The sequence below is a fragment of the Ceratocystis lukuohia genome, assembly GCF_044167205.1.
Source record: "Ceratocystis lukuohia strain C4212 chromosome Unknown Supercontig4_pilon, whole genome shotgun sequence".
Classification (NCBI taxonomy): domain Eukaryota; kingdom Fungi; phylum Ascomycota; class Sordariomycetes; order Microascales; family Ceratocystidaceae; genus Ceratocystis; species Ceratocystis lukuohia.
This window is the reverse complement of record NW_027263523.1, coordinates 626,495-650,896: the sequence shown is the minus strand read 5'-3', so window position 1 is coordinate 650,896 and position 24,402 is coordinate 626,495. Positions and strand designations below refer to the sequence as shown.

General features: G+C 49.4%; 5 protein-coding genes across 5 annotated transcripts; 3 read left to right on the top strand and 2 right to left on the bottom strand.

Annotated features, from left to right (window-relative positions):
- Nucleotides 1-1,102: 1,102 nt before the first annotated feature.
- HOO65_040168 (DNA repair protein rhp7) lies at nucleotides 1,103-3,151 on the bottom strand (the record flags this gene model as incomplete). Its single annotated transcript, XM_071002683.1, has 4 exons — nucleotides 1,103-2,899; nucleotides 2,969-2,996; nucleotides 3,053-3,082; nucleotides 3,147-3,151. 4 exons carry the CDS (start codon nucleotides 3,149-3,151, stop codon nucleotides 1,103-1,105), a joined length of 1,860 nt encoding a protein of 619 aa, XP_070859011.1.
- A 1,010-nt stretch (nucleotides 3,152-4,161) lies between these two features.
- On the top strand, nucleotides 4,162-7,484 carry HOO65_040167 (DNA repair protein RAD16; the record flags this gene model as incomplete). Its single annotated transcript, XM_071002534.1, has 5 exons — nucleotides 4,162-4,198; nucleotides 4,361-5,859; nucleotides 5,961-6,168; nucleotides 6,264-7,191; nucleotides 7,256-7,484. The coding sequence occupies 5 exons, from the start codon at nucleotides 4,162-4,164 to the stop codon at nucleotides 7,482-7,484; spliced, it is 2,901 nt and encodes a 966-aa protein (XP_070859010.1).
- Nucleotides 7,485-7,662: 178 nt separating this feature from the next.
- HOO65_040166 (Thiol-specific monooxygenase) lies at nucleotides 7,663-9,126 on the bottom strand (the record flags this gene model as incomplete). The annotated part of the gene is made up of 1 exon (XM_071000592.1): nucleotides 7,663-9,126. One exon carries the CDS (start codon nucleotides 9,124-9,126, stop codon nucleotides 7,663-7,665), a length of 1,464 nt encoding a protein of 487 aa, XP_070859009.1.
- A 950-nt stretch (nucleotides 9,127-10,076) lies between these two features.
- On the top strand, nucleotides 10,077-15,482 carry HOO65_040165 (uncharacterized protein; the record flags this gene model as incomplete). The annotated part of the gene is made up of 2 exons (XM_071002466.1): nucleotides 10,077-10,451; nucleotides 10,515-15,482. 2 exons carry the CDS (start codon nucleotides 10,077-10,079, stop codon nucleotides 15,480-15,482), a joined length of 5,343 nt encoding a protein of 1,780 aa, XP_070859008.1.
- A 3,662-nt stretch (nucleotides 15,483-19,144) lies between these two features.
- HOO65_040164 (C6 transcription factor (Ctf1B)) lies at nucleotides 19,145-22,461 on the top strand (the record flags this gene model as incomplete). Its single annotated transcript, XM_071002535.1, has 4 exons — nucleotides 19,145-19,492; nucleotides 19,565-19,581; nucleotides 19,646-19,947; nucleotides 20,006-22,461. 4 exons carry the CDS (start codon nucleotides 19,145-19,147, stop codon nucleotides 22,459-22,461), a joined length of 3,123 nt encoding a protein of 1,040 aa, XP_070859007.1.
- Between the last annotated feature and the right edge of the window lie 1,941 nt (nucleotides 22,462-24,402).

Here is a 24,402-nt window from a genome sequence, read left to right as displayed (position 1 = left end):
CTTGCCAGCAACCCAAGATCTCAGCACACGCAACGGCCTCTTCCTTCTTTTTCTCTTGTGTTTATCCTTTCCTGCTTTAACTGTCTACTGCAATTTATTGTACCTTACTGTATATATTACGCCAAACCAAATATATATATATATCAACTACGTCTGGCATGTACCTGAGATTTATGTTCGTCTTTTGCCCCCTCGCTGTAGGCAAACACGACCCACCTCATAGTGTGGTGAATGTCAAAAACAGCTCCAAAAACAACTGCCGCATTCCTCGCCAAAGTCTGCATTCCTCCCTTGTTTGCCGCTGTCCCATGCATAATAATACCGGCCGGTAGTATTCAACTTACACAACCCCTGTATTCCTTTCAGTTCATGGCTAAATTACAACCCCCAAGGACTCGAAAAAAATCCTCCTGTCCTATTCTTGCTCTTGCTAGTTTTTTTTTTTTCGGGGTGGTCCTTCCTCTCTCAGCTCTGAGCGCAACTGCTCAATTTCATGTGCATAAACCATCCAATGCTCGTTCGTATTTTGGGGCAACTGCTCTCTGTGACTTCTTCAGGCCGTTTCCCCCATTCTTGCATTTTTAGCCTGATGTTCATTATGAGTTGGGGATTGGTAAGCAAAATTACCCCCCCTTGTGTACCAAAAACCTACTAGATCGAACTTGGGATGTCGGGTTTTTGCTGCTTTTACTTCAGTAGGATCAAATCTCATGGTTTTTTTGGCGGAGAAACCCCTCCCCAATTGGCAGGAGTAAGGTTAACACGAATACTGTCTGGTTCAAATCTTGTCCGAGGTCGGTGTCAGAAAGGTGGCAAACAAACACTGGGGCTTTTTGCGTCCCAGCCCAGCGACTTAGAGCATCACCGAGGTGGCTATTTTTGTGTTCGATATCTGTTCGTCGTATTCTAGAGCTTCTCGCTCGCAGAATAATCGGTGCGTGTGTGCGCATGCGCATGCATTGAACAAGGGTGGCCGATTTTTCCATCTGGATATTAAGTTAACATGGGGGGTATAACAATGTGATCTTGCATTTAACCCCTAACTGAGGTCTGCCTGTTATATTATGCTCGTTGGGTTAGCCCGTAGACACGCAGACCGAGTTTAAGACCTAATAGTCTGTGCTCCCAGCACCATGCCCTGCACATTTGAAAGGCCAATAACTTGTACGTGACTTGGGACCTTTAGCCTAGCCGACAGCTTTAGACACCCAAAGACAATGACCTGCTGCAGACGTGGCGAAACCGCGATCAGTTTCTCTATCAGCTCGTTGGTCAGTTGCGTGCAGAATGATAGCTCGATGTAGGTCAGCCACGGGAAGCCGCCATTGACGGAAAATGCTGCCTCGAAAGCCTCGGTAGTAATATGGCGAGCAGAAACAACATTGAGATAGCGCAATTCGCTAGCCGAGTGCTCTACAAGTGCTTTGAATGCCAGAGGTCCAATCGCTGGGCTGATGATTTCCCCGTTTTTTTCAGTGGCGTTTGTAATGGCACGGCACCTGTCTAGATCGAGATGATAAAGAGGTAGGTTGCCCCAGGATCTGAAGAACTCGGCCATTTTGGCATCGGTAAAGGACGGGCATTCGGTGATGCGCAGCTTACGTAACTGGTGGCAGTTTGCGTGGATTGCGTCGAGGAGCTCGTCATCCACCTCAGTCATGGAGCGAAGAGAAAGACACTCGAGATTAGAGCCGATGGATGAAATCAGGGCAACATAGTCGGAAACATGAATTCGTTTGGTAGTCTGGACACTGAGGGAGGTGAGTTGTGTTAGGCGCCTGATGGAAAGCAGCGATTCACCGGTGACCGCAGGATTGTGGCGGATGGAGATGTGTTTGAGGTTCGGGCAGTGAGTAACCATGTACTCAACTACCTCGTCATTAAAGGCAGTGTCGGTGTAGTCCACGACAATGCCCTTAAGGTGTGCGCCACGGGCCTCGAAGAAGCGCATCCAACTTTCTGAAGATAGGAGATTGCCTCCGTGAAGGGCAAATGACTCAATGGGGGCCCCCGTCTGTATTAGGTGGTCCATGACAGGGTCTTTGAACTGAATGCCGTTGTGGATAGCCAGCTTCTTGAGGATTTCGCAGGTATTGAAGCACATGATGAAATCGTCCATAGTCAAGTTGGCTGCGTCATAGAGATACAGGAATTCCGAGCGTGGCCGAGCAAAGAGGGATAGTGTTGACGAGTTAAGCAGACGGCGTTTTGCCACAAGACGTAGAATGCGGTCGACGACGCTCTCAGGAAGGTTCTCAACACTTTCGGCTAGGTGCAGGTTTTTGACGAGAAGCTCGATGCACTGGAGCGAGAGGGTTTTGGTACCGAGAACAAGAATGCGGTCCATAATGTCCTTTTGCTTCTTGCGCGCTGTGGCGGGGATTTTCCGGGGCCTAGCGCTGGTTGTAGTTGCAGCTTTGCTTTTGCGGCTGCATGCGGTACAGAGCAGACCGCCATTCGGCCCGGGTTTGGAGTAGGGCGTTACGGTAAACTGTTTGCTACAAACATCGCAATCTTCTTTTTGGCTGATGCGATTACGGGGCAAGTCGGCAAGGGCATCGATAATGTCGGAGCTTTCTGATGCATCACTTGACTCTGAAGCAGTATCTGAAGAATCTGAAGAGCCGAAGCCAGTGTGCTTCCTTTTGGGGGCCTGCTTGCCCTTGCCCTTTCCCTTGCCGCTACCTCTCGCGCTGCGTCGCGTGGCAGAACGAGTTGCCCGAGGGCCTGGTTGGGGGGAAGCTTCAACAAAGTCTCCGTCGTCCTCATCGTCACTAGGAACAACGATGGCGTCATCACTAGGACCAGCGGTGGCATCATCCTCCTGGCGCTGCTGCGCAATAAGACGCCTGCGGTCTTCAGCCGTGCGCCGGATCTCAGAAGCCGAGATATTATGTGCCTAGCTGAGTGTTAGAGAGGAAGTGGTAGAAGGCCGGAAGCTAGATCGGGCGCCGGGAGGGGAACGTACGGCCAGAAAGTCACTTAGAGCCGATGTTCTGAGCGGGAGTTAGTAAAGAACCATCTGTAGACAAGAAGGAGTGGCTGGACTCACGGGCCAGTAATGCCTCGTCTGCCGTTTCGTCTGCCGTAAAGATTAGTAAATAGAGGTCAAATGTGGGGGTAAAGACGAGTAATTCAGGCCTTACGCCATTGTTTTCAGCAGAGTTTCGTTTATTCGCAATGAAGAGATGCCAATGCAAGAGAGAAAAGAGAAGAGAGGGATGTAAGTGATAACAAGAATTCCCCTGCTTTGGAGGGGCAAAATCGCAGAGATAGGCTGTCTTTGTCAAATTGAGTTCTCGAGCAGACATAAAAGATGCAATATATGAAGTCACATCACATGACTTTGGGAGCCATCACTAAAATGGACCTTGCAAGAAGAACTGAGGCAACTTCCATCTGTTTCTCTAGGCAGCCCATCGATGCCTAGAATCAGGACTTGTCCAAGCTTGTATTATGGGGCAACTACCCCTTGTATGACATTAGCTTGCATATTAGGGCGGCCTGGCTGAATTGAACCACAGGGGTTGCCCCGCTCATTTGACGGAATGGCAAAGAACCGACTTATCACGGAAAGACAACGCTTATAAAAGTCACGTGCCTTCGTGTATTACCTGCTGCTAAAGTGCGTGCTTTGAGGAGGGGAGGAGAACACGCTACAGGGATAGTCGGTTAGAGGCTAGGTTTGACCGGATTCCGGGGGAGGGGGCTAGAGACTTCCGGTTGTCTAGAGCCAACAGAGGGATAAAAGCAGAAAAGGGTTGTCACTTAGTGCCTTGTCTCTGCCTATATAGTATGGCCACCGCTTCGTCACCAACGTGATGCAAAATCTGCTCGCCCTAGCCCATTGCCATTTTCTCTCTTTCCTGCGCTTCTTTGTATACTTGTCACTCGTATTCCAGTCCTCTTTCCTCGGGCGTGGCTATCGCTGGATACCTTTGCAACCCGGGCAACGACTATTGGCCTTCCCCCCCCATCCAAGACAGGCTTTTCTTTCGTCTTTCTCACACGCTGCCCACAGGGCTTCTTCTTTGCTGCAGCGTCGGTTTTTGCCCGGTTTCTTAGCTGCATTCTTATTCTGGCCCCTTCGGCCAACGCAGCGTATTTGTTTCGCCTTGCAGACAACTCAGCGATTAGCTAATCAACAACTGAGTGCCCAATATGCGTCGAGCAACCCGGAGCCAGACCCAAGCGCCAAGTACGTTTGATTTTGAGCCTCGCCTTCCTTACATCGGTTTTGTTTTCTCTATATATTTCACTTGTCGCTTGCATTAGCTCCTTGAAATTTTTGACTCTAATCTCATGATTGCTCTTCATTTTCCCTTTATACAACCCCGGTCTTGACATCGCTCTTCCTCAGATTTCCCTCTACCAACCTTCACCACTAACGACTTTGCACCATCGACAGGCGCCCAGGTGGCTGGAGACCAGCCGCAGGCTTCAGGAGCTGCGGACTCTCAGACACTGTCTCAGTCTCGCCGCTACACTACTCGCAGTGCATCACAAAGTGCAACGCCTGCTTCGGCCACACCTCGCCAGACACCACCTCCTGTGGCCCAAACTGGAGTGGAACTAAAGCGTCCTACTTTTGCCATTTCACCTGCCCTGCCGCTCCCTCCCCACTCCTTCGCCTCCGACTGTGGTATTGTTGCATCCACTGTCCCTCTGAGAACTCCTAGTGACCTTCAGTCCCTTGAATCTGGTCAACCGGCGCCAGTTAACTCGAACAATACAAACATCGAAGTTTGCATCCGAGCTGCTAGTCACATAGTCGCTCGCAGGGCTGAAGCCAAGAACATGGACAACTCCGACGATGAGGATCCCTTCGATGTAGACAACTGGGGCCCTGAAGAACCCACTCGTCTAGAGCCAGGGGTTGTAGTACTAGGCAATGAGCCTGCTGCTCAACGGCCCCACAAGCGTCCAAACCCATCTGAGCAGCAATCGTCCGATGATCCGAGAAAGCGCAGTCGGTTTGGACTAAACAACGATTTTAGAACCGCTGCTGAAGTGCTGGCTGAAGAATCCGGTGTCGCAAGCCTAGCCCCTAATAGAAGTGTCAGCATCCTTTGCAATTCTGATGCAGACTCGTCCTTTTCTCTCCCAGCTTCGACCATGTCGGCGTTTACATTCAATACGCACGTGCCGCTAACGCCAGAAGCCAAAGTCGACGCTGAGTTGGAGTCAAACCCACCCTTGGAAGAACCCTTGGAAGAACCCTTGGACGACTCTGAGTCCGAGAACAGCTACGCCTCCGATGACGACTTACCCAACACCTCCAACCGGTACTTTGCGCGATCTGCCTCAAACCATGAATCTGCCATGCATAAAAAACACCCCTTCCTCAAAACCATGTGGAAGGATCTTGAGGCTATGCCTCCTATCGAGAAAGTACAGGCACCGCAACCTCCTCTTATCTCTCGCCAGTTGAAGCCCTTTCAACGGGAAGGTCTCTACTGGATGACTGAGATGGAAAAGCGGCAGTGGAAGGGTGGCCTTTTGGGCGACGAAATGGGTCTGGGGAAGACAATCCAGGCCGTTTCTCTTATTATGTCTGACTTCCCTACGAACAAGCCCTCGCTTGTCTTGATCCCCCCGGTTGCGCTGATGCAGTGGATGAATGAAATCAATTCATATACTAACGGGAGACTTAAAACGTTTGTCTACCACAACTCACGTGCGGCGTCCCGGAAAGTTACCGTAGAGGAACTTCTACAATATCATGTCATTCTCATTTCGTACAACTCTCTTGAGTCGTTGCACCGTCGCCAGACCAAGGGCCTAGCACGTGGGAAGCGGGGAGAGCCGAAGGTCCTGATCCAGACCGATAGTCCTATCCACCAGATAGAATTTCACCGTGTGATTCTTGATGAAGCGCATGAAATCAAGGCAGGTTCCATCCTTCCCTCTGGCATTTTATTTGGTCAGGCTTACCCCATGCTAACAAAACTTTCTTTTAGACCCGAAGCACATCCACAGCCAAGGCTTGCTTCGCGCTCAAGGCAACCTACCGTTGGTGTCTCTCGGGAACCCCCCTGCAAAACCGTATTGGGGAGTTTTTCTCTCTTCTTCGGTTCATCAATATCCGCCCATTTGCATCATACATCTGCCGCGCCTGCACATGCGAGTCTCTAGAATGGTCCGCCGAAGGCGGGATGTGCAAGCATTGTAAGCCTATTGCTCTCTCTATTGAAACAACATATGCCCCTGAATACACACGCCTGTGCACACACATCTGCTAACTATGGCCGCCATTCATCTAGGCTCATGTCCTTCTATCGGCCATTATTCCATTTTCAACCGCGAGATTCTAAACCCTATCCAAAAGCAGGGCAATTACGGAGGCGGCCGGGAGGCGTTCAACAAGCTGCGCATTCTCACAGATCGTATTATGCTTCGCCGCCAGAAAAAGGACCACATGGATGTCATGGAGCTACCTGTCAAGGAACTGCGCGTCAGCCGCGAGTTTTTCGGGGATGTTGAGAAGGACTTCGCCAACAGCATCATGAACAACAGCCAACGCCAGTTCGACACGTATGTTGCACGTCGCGTCTTGCTCAACAATTATGCGAACATTTTTGGCCTGATTATGCAGATGCGCCAGGTTGCTGACCACCCCGATCTTATTCTCCGAAAGGATTTGTTCGGGGCTGAAGGCGTGGTTGAGTGTAGCATCTGCGAGTCGCCAGCTGAGGATGCAATCCGCAGTCGCTGCAAACATGACTTCTGCCGTGTGTGCGCTAGGGAGTTTGTAGCTGGGTCTGGCCAACCTGATTGCCCCCGCTGCCACATCCCCCTCGTCATTGATCTCAAGCAGCCCGAGTTAGAGCAGGATGTGTCCAACATGAAGAACACGTCCATAATTAACCGCATCCGCACGGAGAACTGGACCTCATCGACCAAGATTGAGCTTTTGCTTCACGAGCTGTACATGCTTCGCTCGGACAAGGAGACGCTCAAGGTGATTATTTTTTCGCAGTTTACGTCGATGCTGCAGCTAATAGAATGGAGGCTTCGCCATGCTGGTTTCAGTACTGTAATGCTAGATGGAACCATGACGCCAGCACAAAGAGCAGCTACTATTGACTACTTTGTCACCAACGTTGATGTTGAATGCTTTCTAGTTTCCCTGCGTGCTGGTGGCGTTGCGTTGAACCTCACCGAAGCATCACGGGTGTTTTTGATTGAACCGTAAGTCCCTAATACCGCGACCGCTGCATTTTGCCCGATTCATATGTTAACAAGTCTTTTGCAGTTGGTGGAATCCGGCCGTCGAGTGGCAGTCTGCCGATCGGTGTCATCGGATTGGCCAGTCGAGACCCTGCACTATCACCAACCTGGTGATTGAGGACTCAGTTGAAAGCAGAATGGTGATGCTTCAGGAGAAGAAGGCACACATGATAAGATCGACCATAAACAATGATTCCAAAGCCATGGAGTCGCTTTCAACTCAGGACCTCATGTTTTTGTTCCGCGGCACATGAGAAAGGATATGCTGCATATGGTGAGATAAGCAATATGAATCTACATGATGAACAGTTTTGTTTAAATTACGGTATTGAAACATGGAGATTTCACGATAGAACGCCGCTGCTCGTAACGCAGTGATGGATGTCATGAGTAGGGTTGTTTGAAGGTGTAATACTAGATATAAGTGGACCCTTAGCCCTTGGCAACACTGGTTGTTGTTGAATCCTCAGGCAAGTCTGGAAACTTAAATCCAAGATCTTCTAACGTCATGGCTGTACAGCCTCCTTTCTCGAACCGTAACTTCGCCTCGATGAACAACTTGCGCTGCCACATCTGGTACTCACCCCAGAATGGAGGCTTCTTGGCGCTTGACCTGCCCACCCAATCATGCATCGTATTGATGTACAAACCGTCGGTTCCCTTAGGCATGTTGTGCAGGTTCTCGCCCCGTTCCTCGACAAGCGCATCATGCCAGGCCTGCATTTCTGTTTTTGTTGGTAATTTCTCGGCGTTGGACCAAACCGTGGCCAGCACCGCAGCCTGGGCTTCTGAAATCGCATAGGGAATAGCCTGTTGCAAGAGACCGGGAAAAGCGAGTGTCGGATGCTCAATACTGAAAAGGTGCTGGTAGAGGCCTTGCACTGCTCTGCCGGTCGTGATGAGTTTATCTTCTAGCTCTGGCAGAAAGGGCAGACTAAACATGTATCCGGAGCAGAAAACGACGGCATCAACATCAGGAATCTCAGCGCCATCTGCAAGTCGCACGCCGCGAATATCAGGCAAGAATTCGGTGATTTCTGGTACCTCAACTGCGCCAATGTGTTCCAAGCGGTCAGGCGCAGTGGCATGTCGTACGGAGAGATACAATGGCGATGCAGCAACTTGGCAGATCTGCCGCCCAATGTCAACGCCTGACGGGCCATTGCCGACCACTATGACCTTCTTGCCTGAGAAAGAGGCATTAGACCGGTACTGCTTGCTGTGGCTAATAATTCCGGGGTGGGCAACGGCGAAAGCGGCCAAGCCAGTGATTTCAGGCACAAGAGATAGACTGTAGTGCCCATTAGCAACGACTACGGCGTCATATGTCGCAGTGGTCATGCTGCCGCCGGTTGTACCGTCCTCGGCATGCACGGTCCACTGATCACGGCCGCTGGAAGACGCCAGGTCGACACGCACGACATTATGCGAGAACTTGACCAAGTCCATAACCTCAGCAGCATAGTCGAGAACGTATTGGTAGATTATCTCGCGTGATGGGAAGAGCTTGGCCGAGGCGGGGAACGGACACCCAGTGTACTGCATCAATGATCCCATAATATTAGCGTGCAGGTCATCATACATAGCTGAGGCGTATAGTGGCGGCGCAGAGCCAGACACAAGGTCGTTGGGGGCAGTTCGTGGACTGGTTTGTGGTAAGTATGGAGCCGGGGCGGTTTCAGGTGTGTAATACCACACACCGCCACAGGCGGAGGCAGACTGCCGCTCGTAGATGTCTATGGTGGTGAAGGCATTTTGCGCGCGGAGGTATTTAGCAACAGCAGTGCCGCAAGGACCGGCCCCAATTATGGCCACACGCTTCACACCGAAGACAGGCGTGGGTTCTGGATGGGACTTGATAAGGAGCCCGCGGAGAGCTGTGAGAAGAGAGGACATGGCGAGAATGAACGAGAGGAGGGTGAGCAGTATGTTTAGTCTAGTAGAAATATAACGGCAGAAGTAAGGCCATGAATGAAAGGGTTTAAAGGGATTAGAATATGTGGTCAGGTTAGATAGAATATGTAGCAGCAACGCATGGGGCAGTGCATGCCGGGGGAGCAATGAGAGATGATCAGCAGCAGTAAGAGGCTGAAGAAGGCCGACAGTGCTCAGCGCTCACAACTATATATATATATCTATGTGTGTGTGTGTGTGTGTGTGTGTGCGTCTACACAGCTACCAACCATATGTACACATGACCAGTGCAGCCAGCATTCACATTAAAACTACTGCATTTCAGTGTAAAACTTACAGTTCCAAGCCTCAAGATAATGTATGATACCATTCCGAACCGAGGTGGGGCTGATGGCTGATCTATCAAGTAGTACATGTGGCTGAAGCTCTGAGCGCCACATAGGGATCATTCTTGCTCACCGCCTTCCACTACAAGCTCTAGCTTCCCTTTGACGGGGGGGGGGGGGCCTAAAGCTGGCCCCCTTGCATGACATAACTAATTACCAAGTCAATATTTGTGTTTGGCCATATTTGGCACAAGGAGACGGAGACCACATGCTCCTTTCCCTACCCTTGAACCTTCAATTTTTTTCTTCCTTCTAAACCAAGTCCCATCACATTCACCAACCCACACGGCCAAGTTCTAATGCTGCCTGGCTTGACTCACTATTTCACATCTTGATACTAGACAAGGCTGACGAGATATTGCTGTTTCCTCCGCTGAAATACAACTCGCAGCCTTGTGTGATCATTCGCCAAGCTAATTGTCCTCTATTCTCACCTGCACACACAGATGACCGCTACCGAAGAAAACCAGCGCGTCATTAATAAAAGCTTCTCGCCTAGTCATAATTTAGCCTCTCATAATCGCAACCCGCTACAATTCCCTTGCAATGGCATCTCTAACCCTCCAAGCTCTACGCGCCACTCCGTCCACGGAAATCTCAACCTTGTCGCCTTCGCTCGCAGCGCCATCCTCATGCACAGTCTCTGGCGTCGTCACCATCGTTTGGCCCTATAGCATTGTTCACCATACTTTCTCTTTTCTCCTTGCAACGCTAGATGCACGCAAGAGACGCGACCGCGGCATCGTTCGTGTCCAACTCGAAGGCCCCGCCGCTAAGGCCGTAGCTGAGCTTAATCTCGGCGGCGGTGATGAGCTTGTCCTTAGTCTAGACGGCGTTCAATGGGGCGACCGGCCGACATCAGCTGCCATGCCGGGCGTCATTGAGCACCAGCTTATATTTGGCTTCAAAGTGTTGCTTGTGGTATGTTTGACTCGAAAAACAAGAGGCATCCCAACCTAGCTGACGCAATATTAAATCTTTTAGGCAAATACTGGCGACGAAAAAATCGAAAAGCTTGTACAAGTTGATGTCGCGCCTGAAGAATCCCAAATCCCAAAATTCGAAAGCCCGATCCCTCTTCCCACTGACCTTCAGCTAGGTTTCTCGACAATCCAAACGCCTACACGGAATCGCAGCCAGCAACAGCCTGCGGACAATTCACGCTCACGCTCGCCAGAACTGCTCAGTATAAAACGCACACGTGATAATGTCGACGAATTTGCCTCGCCAGCCTTCATCAAACGCGCGCGTGTTTCGTACGGCGCGCTTTTCGAAGGTGGTCTGGATCTATGGGACGAAGAAGACGAAATTCTCGAGAAGGCCACTAAAAAGAAATCCAAGGCACATCGCAGACGGTCAAACTTTAACCGTCCCTCTAGCGGGTGGCGTTATCAGAGCAGATCAGCCAGCCCCGAGCATAGGAACGAGAATGAAGCCAAGGAAGAAGACAACGAAGACGTTGCGAACGATGCCCATACCGAAGAAAAGTCTGTTTCCAAGGAGCACACTAGTAGTGAAAATCCCCCTCCATCGGTCGAGGTAGAGACTCTGCCTACTCTGTCTGAGGGGACGCAAACTACCGAAGATGCTATGATAGTAGACCACCGTCCGATGGTGCCTTTGCAAACCACACAGCCACACTCAACAACTGAGAATGAACGTAAATCTACTACACCTCCACCACTGCAACAAGCATCTGCATCAAAATCCCAAGACCCCTCTGAACCAAGTGCTGTTACTTCTTTTGAATCTACAACCACCCCCAAGCTATTACGAAAGCCCCTTGAAGATATCTCAAGCGTCCCTCGACTCGATGCTCTAGCATCTGTAGCACAAAAGGCCATTTCAAGCCCCGCATTCACTTTACCGAAACCTGAAAGTTCTGACTCTCAGTCTACCGCGCCACCGTGCACAACACAATCGTTCGACTCAATACCCGTTTCAGATGCATTGTTCACAACCGACCCCTCACTTGCGCCAGCTGTAGGTTTGGCAACCCCAACATATCCAGGAGCTCCGGCTGTCCAAGGACTCAGCATCTACCATGATCCCGTGGGGCCCACGCTCCCTCAGGAATCCCCGACTACAGATGGACTTGTGACAAGCTATTCCACGACGAAGATTGCCGAGGTAGCACCGATGCCCACCACTGATGCCTGGGGAGCACCCCTGTACACATCAGATCTTGGTGCGCCAACCGAATATCCAGACTTAGGGCAGTCTGGTCTTTTCCAGCCACTACCTATAGACCCATCCTTCCATGAAACTGCTTTTAGGGCATCTCGAGATACAGTTGTCTCTGATCCACAGCTCGATGTAGGACCTCAACCTCCATCTCAAAATTCTCAGCATCCTACCGAGGACACTCATCTCGTTATGTTACCCGAGAGAAGTAACGGCACTAGTCAAGACCAAGACCTTGCCGGAGCTAGCTACGATCAAGCAAGACAAAACAGCCCCCCACACCCCTTTGACTGTGGAGCGTTTGACCATAATTCACATGAGACAAGCTCCGAACCCACTGGATCCCAAGAAACTGTCGACACTAGTATTGCTAAGCACGAAAGTTTGTCTAGAGAACAGCTTTCTAATGAACTTTCTGACAACGAATCTGACTCTTCCTCGGCTTCAGACAAAGACAGGAGCCCTGGTGATGTTTCAGGCGATGACTACGATATGCGCAATTACGCAGATGTCCAGGATGACGACGACGGCCTAGGCAGTGATGTTGAAGAAGATGAGCGCATTGCTGCTGAGGCTGGCGATCCCGATGCTCAAATTGCTGATGAAGATGAGCTCGTTGGCCGGCCTGGATATCCACAGAGCGACGATGAGGACCAGGGTGAGGAAGAATACGAAGAAGAAGATGACGATCAAGATGAACAGGCGGAAACCGATGCGGATGGCGAAAGTGAAGAAGAAGAAGAAGAAGAAGAAGAAGAAGAGGCCAATTTCGACAGCGATGATGACGAAATAGGCCATGAAATGTTCACCCATGCTCATTCATCTTCTGAACCTGTAGTCATTGACTTACTTTCCGACTCTGACGATGACGATGACGGCAACGAGGCAAACGTTATGCCGACCCAGACTCCCAAGTCCACATTGTCTAGTTCTCTTGCTTCATCATCGCCTATGAAATTTGAGCCCGAAACCCAAACCAAAGGTTCAGTAACGAATACGTCCCACACCGCTCATAAAGGTGATGAGGAGGAAGAAGAGCAAGAAAACGCTGTAGACAGGAATGTCTTGATTGTTCAACAAGATGGCAGCTTTGAACCAGGGAGCGAGAGTTCCGCCTCCGAGGCCGAAATCGAGGCTGAATCAGCTTCGGACGTGGAAGACGAAGATGAAGAAAGCCACGCTGAAGATGACGACCAAGAGGATGATAGCGAGGATGGTGATTCTGAGAGAGAGCAGGAAGATGAGGACAAAGCAAGCAATGCCGACTCATCTCCTGTAGCTACACCTGTCGAATCTTCGTCTGTTGAAGAGCCCGAAAATTCCCTGGAAACGCAATCTTACCCTATGAAAACGACTTCTAATGCAAATTCTGATGCTAAATTCTTGGACACCGCCCCCAACCATGAAGAATCACCCAAGCCAAGTCCTGTGATTAAGGATGAGGCTGGGGCTAAAGATGTTGGGGCAGCTTCTCGTCTTTTTCTTGAAGACGTGAACAAGGTTGAGGTAAACGCTGCAGATGAGCCTGAGCCTGAGCCTGAACTCGAACGCAATCCTGAATCTGAGCCTGCAAAGAGCCCCATACCCCAATATGAGGCTAGTCTAGCAGCTGATACTACTAGCCAGGAAAAGACAGAGCCTCAACATGAAGCCGAGAAGATAGTCGATAATGCCCCCCCTTTCCATATCACGTCCACAGAATCTCTAGGCGTTACCGCTGATACAGATATATCCGGCGAACTTCACTCTTCTGCTACCATGAAGGATTTTGATACCGAAAATCAAGACATCAGCGTCGCAGAAGCTTCTAGTGCCCTTGAGGCTAACCCAGCTCAAGCTGCTCCGGAAACCTCACCATCCTCACCTGTTTTGATGGCTATTGAGAAGGTCGAAGAAATACCGGTCACGTCGGTCCATGAAGAAGATATTGTCATTGCTGATGCAATTCCTGCAGTAGAAAGACTATCTAGTATTTCCGCACAGAGCCCCATGAGAATGTCACCGGCTGTTCCTATGGGATCCCATGCGTCAGAGGATATCCATCTTCAAGATGGCCATGCCGCTGTTGTCAAAGAAGATGACATCAAGTCCGTTACATCAGTGGCTACAGATCAGGAGGTTGAGATGCAGCTACACGATGACTATGAAATGTCCCATGTCTTGGAGCAAGACGAAGGAAATGACGATGTGCATATGGGCACTGGTGATTCAGATGCTGAGGAAATTGACATTATCCCAGAGGATGTCATGGCTGATGATGAAGTCATGCACATCGCCCAAACGCCTGTTATGGATGACGACATGACTATGGAAATTGACCATGCCCAACATGCTGATGACGATGTCGAGATGGCTTCTACACATGGTGACACCGAAGCTCATTCGACTGAGATTAAACCCGCGACTTCCCAAACTTTGGCTCCACCCGCCGACTCGTCTAATTATGAGCACACGGACTTTGAAGAGATGGTTGTGTCCCCCATGCCTATTCAGGCTACGGATACCGAGCAGGCTGACGAATCAGTAGACGGCGTCATGGAAGAGGATGCGCCCCCCTCTATTGAAATTACAAAGCCTAGTGTCATTGACACTGAAGAAGAAGCAATTTCTAGGAACGCAGATGAAAGCGATGCCTCTATCATCGACATCGAAGAAGTTCGGGATGACGAGAATTTGGCCGATGCCCACAAAGTGCCTGAAGTTGAGGAGGTTGAGGAAGAAGCGGGGGAAGAAGCGGAGGGAGAAGATGAGGACGTCGAGCCAACACTTGAAGTAGAGGAGGCCGAAGCAGAACTAGATGACGAGGCGGAAACAGCATCCCACATTTCAGATAACTCGCTAGGCGACGACCCCAGTATCAGCATGGTTCGAGGTGATACTCCAGAGCCCACGAATCCGAACTGGACTAAAGCCGGTCCGAGTCCCAAAACACCTCAACCCTCTACTCTAGCGACTTCCACTCCTGTCACAAGCAGGACTACCAGATCTCAAGCTAAAAGCTTGAGCATGTCTCCTGGTCTTGCTGGTGATGAGAGCATTCTCATGACTCGTAAAAGTCTCCAGCCTACACAAGCCCCTGAATCAACCCAGTCCACGCCGATGACTAGGTCGTTGCGGCGCAAACAAGAAGCCGCAAAAGAAGCTGCATCCACGCATACAGACCCCAGCGCTTCGGCGGCAGCCGTCGACGAACAGACACCTAAAGAAGCCGAGCAAAAGCCCGATATCCCCCTCCCGCAACTCAAGGCCAAGATCAACAAAAGCCTCCGCGAAATGAAGCATCTAACCACTGTCAAAGCCCTGCGCCTCAGCCTGAAAAAAACCGTTGACGTCATTGCCATGGTTGTTGCTACACCTGTTGAGCCTCAACGCGCCCGCCGTGGACAGCGCGACTTTATTCTCAGCTTCCAAATTACCGACCTCTCAGCCTTCCCGCTGCATGTATCGGTAGTCAACGTGTTCCGGCCACACAGCGAAGCACTTCCTGTTATTAAAGCGGGAGATATCGTGCTACTGCGGAGGTTCAACGTAGCATCAATGACAGGCTGTGGCTTTGGCCTGCGCAGTGGTGCTACTTCGGCTTGGGCAGTATTTGAGCAGGACCGAACGGACGGACTGCCGCAGATCAAGGGCCCGCCAGTTGAGTTTGAGGCTAACGAAGAAGCTCTGGTCGCTGATATGCGCTGCTGGGTTAATAAGATACGCACAGATGAGAAAGCATGGGGAATGCTTGAGAAGAAGAGTAAGTCAACGGAAATGGGAAGATAGGGAAATGGTAAAGGGTGTCAGGGCTAGCACAGGTTGGCTCTGTTCTATTGTTTGTATTATCGAAGGGCTACACGCCATTTCATGTTTCACTTTACGATCTTATCTATTACCGAAATGTCTTGATGTCAACTAGACGTTTCATTCGTGTATACATTTTGTTTTTTCACATGTCAAACTCCAGGACACATTTTTCTTCCTCACATGTCAGTCTGTCAGTATAAGCCTTCGATCCTGAATCACAGTTCGAAAATAGGTTACATGCCGACTCGACTCTCATTAGTAGATCTGCATGCAACTTGACTTTTGATGACATACTAGATAGCGGGGAAGGTAAAGCTACAGAATATGGAAGGAGCAAGGCCAATTCGAAGCCAAAGGCCACAGTTAATTAGATGAATAAAGATAAGGATGAGCAGAAGGATAAAAAAAAACAAGTAGGGGAGGAAGTCCTAAATAGGAAGGAGCAAAGCAACCAACAATCAATGGTGCAATAAAATAAAAAGAACCCCAAAGTTCAGAGTGACGTGCAGTGTTATAATACAGGCAAGAGCCAGGTCAATGCGGAGAAGGCAGGGAGGGGGAAGGAAGTAGGAGATAGGTGGTTAGAGCCAAAGAAAAGGGAAGGAAGGAAGGAGATAATTTCCCCCGGATTTTTGGCGGGGAGTTTTCATGGAAGGAAGGAGCTAGAATGGTGGCTAGTCTAGGGGGCCGATTAAATCGCGAGGTATTTTATATTTTTTACGTCTTGATTCCCATTTCTTTAGCTCCCCGTGTTTTACACTTTGTAGCATGAACAGACAAGACGGCACATAGTGTGCTGTTCTAGAGTGAGAACTGTCTGTCTTACTTGTATAGCGGCCTGCTTTATATTCCACATCCGGGGTTTTCTAGAGCTCATATCTTGCGGGGCTACCATTCCACGTGCTCATGTACGGTTACGAAATATACAAGACTTCGCCCCTCTCCCCCCTGAGGAGCGCTTCTCTTGTTTATTTTTCCCCCGCAATCCAGCCCAGTGAAATGGTGAAACCATCACGGGATGATAGTTTTACCATGGATGAGGCTTGTTTGCAAGGGCAAGTAGTTCCGCGTGCTAAAACGGCCGGTCACCTTTTTCACTAGGCTCTGATTGGCCAGGCTCATTTGACCCCTTCTTCAACCCGAAAGAGGGACAGGATCCCGACATTGGCCGACAGTGCAAAAAAAAAGCAAAGTGAAGAAGGGAATAACAAGGCAATAACCATATACAGAGAAATAAAAGCAACCGAGTACATGGGAGACGTAGATATGAAAGATATAGGTCACAAAGTGGGAAGGTTCGAGTTGACAAACGAGGGACGTGGTAACTTCCTTCCTCCGAGTTTGGTTCCAATATCCTCCCCAGATTTATGGCAGCTTGTAGCCAATCAACAACAACCAAGGCAGAGACTCCATTTCCCCGCATTTTTTTAGCTCTTCCCGGTTTTCGTAAAAGCTTCATCTTTTTTTTTATTTGCTCTTTCTTTCCTCTGCTCTCTCTCCCCTCGCACCCCCCTTACACCCTTGCTAGCTATGATTGTTGGACGGTGATTCCCCTCCGGACTTTTGTCCAAACTGGTTCGCATCCAATCTTGGAGGGAGAAGAAACTATTGCGCGTTATTTTTTTTCTTTTGGCATCAACTCTCACAGTCGTTCGGGGGGCTGTGCTTTCTATAAGAAGGGGATTCCCCCTTGTGCGAGTCATGTCATGTGACACGGTTTATAGCGTCCTTTGTACCTATGTACTTACATGCTGCATGTTACATGTGCAATGTGCATGTATGTATGACATGTGCATTGATTTCCCAAGTCGTCAAACAACAATCATGACATCACAGTGTCCGAGTCCAGCCATCCTGTTTCCGTGTACACTCTTGCCGCCATGTCATTTTACCGCCTTTGTTTTCAGCAGACATTACTTTTCTGCACGCGTGCTATTATTTATGAAACTCATGCAAGTCCTCTTTTTCGTCTTGTGATCATAGCGCCGGAGCACAACATCGAATTGACGAGGCAGCTTCGTGCTAATGTTCTGGATTTGTTTCCTCCTTTGTTGTTGCCCCCAGCCCCCTGCCCTTATTCGTTAGTGCTTCCGACATTAGGGTTGGAAGATACTTGGATACTTGTGGGGAAGTCGGTGGGGATCATGAACACGAAGCTGAACCCCAGATGGGGGGATTGATTGCTAGTTTAGGACAGACCAGCTAGCAAGAAAAGGTTGATGCTTGTCGTCCTCTTTCCCTATGCTGTATGTGCAGCACGCAAGGGCAATTGGCGAAGAGAAAGGACAGGCAAAGTCTCAGCAAAACAACTGAAGTAGGTGAAAGAAAGTTGGGTGATGTGATGCTCAACAGCGGAACGTCAAAAGCCGAGAAAAAGACGAAAAATGCCGAGAAATTGTCCAAAGAAAAGGAAGTAGCTAGCCTTTGTGAGCGGCAATTGCCATGGGTTGTGTCGATCTGTAGAGTCATCGTATCGTGCCTGCTAGTTTTTGCACCTACCACGACGAGACGGTTCTATCCTCTTCTTTGACTAGCCGATTGCTTGTCATTTTGCACATGCGGTGCTCTTGCCTTTGTTAGCCAGGAGACGCTTGAGGCTCTGAAAAACTAGTCGTGGCCTTGTCCCCCATCTTTTTTTTTCTGTGGCCTTTTCTTCTTCTCTTTTGTTCATCTTATACCTCGCACCCATCCACATTTAACGCTTCCCGCTCCCCTGTCCCCCTGCCTTGTCTCACTGTCTTTTTTTTTCTCTCCTTGTTTTTGTTGTCTCTTCTCCTTCTCCCCATTCCAAGCTTTGCTTGCTTGGGCTATTTCCGCTCCTCTTGCTTTTTATTGCCTTTTCTTTGCTGTACTGTGCTCTGCTCGGCTTGCGCTTGTCTTGGCTTGGCTTGACTTAACGCAACTTGATTTCGACGTGTGCTAAGTCGCCTGACCTTTGTCTTATATGATAGTCGCTTTTCTCATCTTGGTCTAGCTTCTTTGGTTTGTAGGCTTCTTCCCTTTGCCTAAAGTTGCCTGGCCCTGTCGCTTTATTTTCTGGGGCTCATATTATATATAAGAGCCGTTAAGCCCACATTGGCAAAATCCACAGCCCGGATCCGTCATTCTACTCTTGCTCTTATTCTGGCCCGTTTTATCCATGTTGACTGCCTTTTCTCTCACCGACTACCCTTTCTACTCTTCGTGATACGTCGTATTTATTTACTTTGGCTTGTCTGCTACTTCGCGTCTTGTCTTTTCTAGAGCATTTTGGCCATCATCATAGCCAATTTCCTTAATACAGCCAGCCAGCCCTATTCGCTTACTTTCTTCCGCAACATAAACCTCGACTCCAACTTCTTCAACCGTTAGCCCGCCTGCCCGATTCTTATTCGTTTACCCGAGAGCTAGACTTTCCCCTTCACCCCGGACGATACCTCTTGCAGCTATATGCTACCATATAACCACACTACGTAACTTCTACATCACTACGCTAAACGTAATCGACAACCTTGTCATTCTCGTCGTCAATTCTTCACAAGACTTTTTCCTTTTTGTACCTCTTTTCATGTCCTTGCACTGAAAATCCGTGCTTACTACGCAAACAAGACCTGCTTCCAATGTCCAAAGACGATCTCCAAGACTCTCCTCCGCCCTCCAAAATGAACTCTGCAGCTTCAACAACCTCTTCACCACCGTCCGCGGTGGACGCTTCGACCATGACTCCTCAGTCCGCCAATCCTTCTGCCTCACCAAAACCAGCGCCTATAATGCCATCCGCAGGCATAGAATCCAACGCCAATCAGGCCCCAGGAGCCCTCTCTGCTGGGTCGCCCCCACAAACATCCGAATCGCCACCCGCAGCTTCCGCGCCAAACTCTGCTATTTATGCCGGGAAACAACGCACAGGCTCAATGGTTGGAAAGGATGCCGCTGCTGTCGCCGCTGCAGCACATAAAGTCACAAAACGCAGGGCTGCTAGAGCCTGCGTGTCCTGTCGAGCTCGTAAAGTGCGTTGTGACGTAGTAGAGGGGGCGCCTTGTGGAAACTGTCGCTGGGATAATATTGAGTGTGTCGTACAGGAGAGCAGACGCCGAAAGTAAGTATCACATCACCATAGAGTTTCTTTCTTCTCTCCCCCAGCGCTAATATTTCTCTTACAGGAAAAACCTCTCTTCAGTAAACGGAATTCCTGCTCCTGCTCGTCGTGTATCCCCAGCAGAGCCACGTCAAAGTCAAAGTCCCACTGTTTCTATAGATGCTCTTCATGGCCACCAAGCTCCAGCTTCCTTGCAAAGAATACTTCCTGACTCTGCAACATCCCCAATAAACACTCAAGCTACCGCTCCAATAAATGGGAATGTGCCTTTGACGCCTTTGGATATAGCCAATGGAAATGCTCCAAGAGTATCAAATGATGGTTTAAATTCAACACCCATAAGCGACACCTTGACGAGCGGTATTTGTAAGCTACCTGTAACATCACATGTCTCTATTAGCCCCCTCGCTAACACTGCTAGTAGACCAACAGAACTTCGCAAACAATGAAAACATGATTGCTGCACGTAGAGCCTGGACCAATCTCTTGCGCCAGGCTCAAAGTGGTGCCAACAATAGCCATATGCCAGACAATCAATGCTCATCTGTAGCACTTCCTGCCTTTATTCGGCCGCTACCTGCCAAGATTGGGCCCGATGAGATTACTTTCCTATATGCCAAGGGCTCATTGACACTTCCTTCATTAAAAATGCAGTCAGCCCTGCTTCAAGCATACTCGGAATACGTGCATCCTTTTATGCCGTTGCTCGACCTCCACGGTTTCCTGAAGGGTATCAACGCACGCAACGATCCCCGAGGACAAGTGAGCCTGTTTCTTTACCAATGTGCCATGTTTGCTGCGTCAGCATTTGTAGATATGGAATATTTACGTGAGTGTGGCTTTGCTACACGAAAGGCTGCGCGAAAGGTGTTTTTTCTAAGGGCTCGCACCTTGTATGATCTCGATTATGAGGCTGATCGTCTCATTCTTGTCCAAGGATTGCTTCTCATGACTTTTTGGTACGAAAGCCCAGATGATCAAAAAGATACCTGGCATTGGATGGGCATCGCCACAAGTCTGGCCCATTCCATCGGCTTGCACCGCATTTCATCTCTCATGAATGTACCACCACGGAAACTTGGCCTCTACCGCCGCATTTGGTGGTCATGCTTCATGCGTGACCAAGAAATTGCCCTTGGCATGCGGCGACCTACCAGAATAAAGGCAGGGGACTTTAATGTTGAAATGTTGCAGGAAAGTGATTTCGATATCCGTCCTGTCTCAGACGACAATACTGCTATTCCCCGCGACTGCCGTCTCATGAGAGATGTTCGTATGCAGCGAGATCTTGCCGAGATGGCGATCGCCAAAGCTAAGCTATGTGTACTAGTAAGCCACATGCTCAAGATCCAGTACTCAGTACACACTAAAGGCACGGTTCCCATGGATAGCGCATCGATGCTTTTTCCAAACAAAACTCTTGATAACGCTGATGAAGTCAAAGATGTTGACATTAGCTTAAACCGCTGGCGTGCCGAGCTTCCCGAGTCATGCTCGAACCGCCCACTCACGCCCTTTGATGTGGAAGATGGAAAAGCTTCCATTGCTGTCCATCGGTCTTTGCTACACATGATTTACTACACAACACAGTCTGCACTACACAGACCGCAATTTCTTGGAATGCAACCAGCACCGGCCCACCTTGAGAGCAATCTACACCAAGCTCAAGAAATGGCGCGTATTCGAGTCCGCGATGCTGCTACACAGATCACGCGTATGGCTACAGACTTGCATGAATTAGAACTCGATCGTTTCCTCCCTACCACTGGAGTCACAATTGTGTTGCCTGCCATGATCATTCACATGCTTGAAATGAAACACCAAAACCCACAGGTTCGCGACAGAGCCGTCCGAGGCTTCAAGCAGTGCATGGATGTCATGCAAACTCTAAGAACATGCTATGCCGCTGCTGAGTATGCTACTGGATTTCTTGATGCTTTCCTACGCAAAGCTAGCATTGATCTTCGTGCTGAGACGCAAATGTCTGCCATGGCTAGCAAGAGCTCTCATACTGCAGCGGCAGATATGGGTCAAAGCCAAGGTCGTGGACAGAGCAATGGATTGTTTAGCTTCCACACTCCACCCCCAGAGACTGTGCCGCATTTTTCTAAGGACATGGAGCAAAGCATCTTTAGCCAGCCTGACTTTGCAGCAGACCAATCTCTTTCGTTGTCAAGTATGGGTTCTGTTATGGCGCCTATAGTGGCCCAGGCCCAGGCGCAAACGCAAGCCCAAGCACAGGCTCAGGCTCAGGCTCAGGCTCAGGCACAAGCACAGGTGCAGGCACAGGCTCATACTAATGATGGGCTATCTACGTCCTCTCTAGCAATGGCGTCTGTGGCAGCAATCCAGACAACCTCTCTTGCTGCTACGTCGCCACCACATACTGAACACGACGCCGACTCAGCCCTAGGCAGCGCTACACCCAATGATGGCAGCGGTATCTCTTGGGAAGATCAACACATGGACATGGACATGGACGGTTCCGGTGCGGGATCCGTGGCGCCAACATTTGAGTGGTCAGGAGTATCGACTGGAGAGTTTGATGTCGACTACTGGCTACAGTTTCCATCAGAGGTTGGAGCAACTGATGATATCTTCGGTGCTAGTGGCGGTACCGGCACCGTAAAGAATGGCAACGCACAACAACCGCTGGTCTCTGCAGCTGCAGTTTCAGCTGCCGCTGCCGCTGCACTAGCGGCCATGCCGGTGACCGATGGCAGCGGTGACACACTGATGTGGGGCTCGGATCCCATGGCTGGTGTCGAAAGCAGCGGCATGGATGGCAGTGAGCTGACTGACTCATTACAGATGAACTTTGTCACTGAGTCAGAAGTGCCTAGGCTTTCAGCGAAGGAAGAAATGGCCACAGCAGCGTAAGACAAAACTAGGGCTCCTAGTGAGCTGTAAGAAACAGGATCTACTATATATTTCGCTGGGCTTAATATGGGCTCACCTCGCCCTACGTATGGATACAACGAGGATAACTGAATAATGAAAGATTAAAAATAGCTTATGCGTCCCCTTAAAACACTGAACATAGACTGGATTCCAGGCAAGGCAGAATCCTCCGTAGCCAACAACAGAAATGGAAATGTCAATGTAGACCATTTCACCGCACCTACGACATTTTGTGGTAGGAGTCTTGGGTCTTGGGGAGCGAAAGCCCCAAGCTCTTCCCAAGAGCTAACTAAGGGACACCAAGAAAGATAGAAAGACTATTAAGTTTAAGCCAAATAAAAAGAAAAGTGAGAGAAACATAAGAGAGTGCTCTTGTTTATTTATGCCGTTCATGCACACACGTATAGTCTCTTCTTAATCACATAGGCCCCCAGGCCCAGCTTTGAGGATAGCCCCCAACAGTCGGCGGGCGTAATTTCAGCGATTATCGGCTATGAGCCTGTGTTTACTCATATGCGTGCCAGTGCTACATGGTGTATCACGTATTGTCAAGGTTCCAGAACATAGTCATACGTTAGTCGTTCAAGATATTTGCATCTCTAGTACGGCTTTTTGATTTACCTGGTCATTATAGCGCTTCCCGCACACGTACAGTACAGTTAAATTAACGCACAGGTCTGTCTGGCTTATTGGTGATGTGGATTTCTTCCACGAGCACCGTCTAAAGTCGCTACTTGTCGAAGATTCACACACTAACTTTGAATTGCTTACCTTTACACAGGACACAATGAAGCGTATTAAGGCATGGCGTGACTATGTGCTAACTGGTCAGCTGTACGATGTACGGCCTGCATAGTTTTGGGAGTCCCTGAGAACGTGATTGCCATCGCCAGGATTGTCTTGTTCAGCGGCCACCAGCCTAGCATCACTTGATACCTGTGACGGGGTACTTGGTGGTTATCCCAGTACATTCTTTCGCCTCCATAGGTGTTGGGCTATTTGCTTTGCGGCAGAAGGGAATTAGCAACCTCCTCGGCAACTTTCGGTATTTGCACTACCGCTCGCATTCTCCAAGTCTATGGGAACATGAATAGCATTGACTGCAAGCCTCAACTCCATGTACAACTCTACTAGGCGCCACGGCAAAACAGAAATTTGTGCTAGAAGAGAGAGGGGAGTTGGTGAAATACTTTACGCGCCGGTGATAGAACCAATACATCGTATCCATACAGCACCCGTCTAGGTAGCGACGGTACTTTTCCTCCCGCCCCACCACTCGGCAGAGCATCTGCCGATATAGAAACTGCCTATTTAGCGTTTAATACTCACGCTTGTCACCGCTTCCAAAGCTGCATTGAGCCACGTTTTCTTGAGCCACAAGCAAACAAGGAACATGCAATAAGATATCTTGTATGACCTTGGTGTCATGAAGCAGCCGTAGGCAGAAACAGGAAGGAACCAACAGTAAAAGCCGGCAAAATTCAGATACGGGATGCAGGAAGTAAAGACGGGACAAAATGAGGCCACATAATAGTTATCAAGCTGTTCGTAATGGAGGATTCTAGTAGTTGCTTCATATCCAGCTACCGTTTGCCTTTTTGTTTGCCATTGTTTGTTTGTACTACCCATCCCGGCAATTACCATGAATGTAACCATGAAGCTTGGGGCTTTGTCCAAAAAGGCTAAAGGGTCTACATGAACCCTAAAGCCCTGAAGCTTGGTCTCTTAGGATTAGCCAATTAATTCCCCATCCTCCCAATTTCCCTCTTAATTTCCAAGCTCAGCCTCGCCTATTCACTCAATTTTTCATCTTGATTCAATTTTTCATCTGTCTTCCTCCCCTCCCTCCTCTCTCTCCCCTTGCACTTTGTTTTGTTTTGTTTCTTTTCTTTTCTTTACTTATTTTTTTTTCCTTTTTTT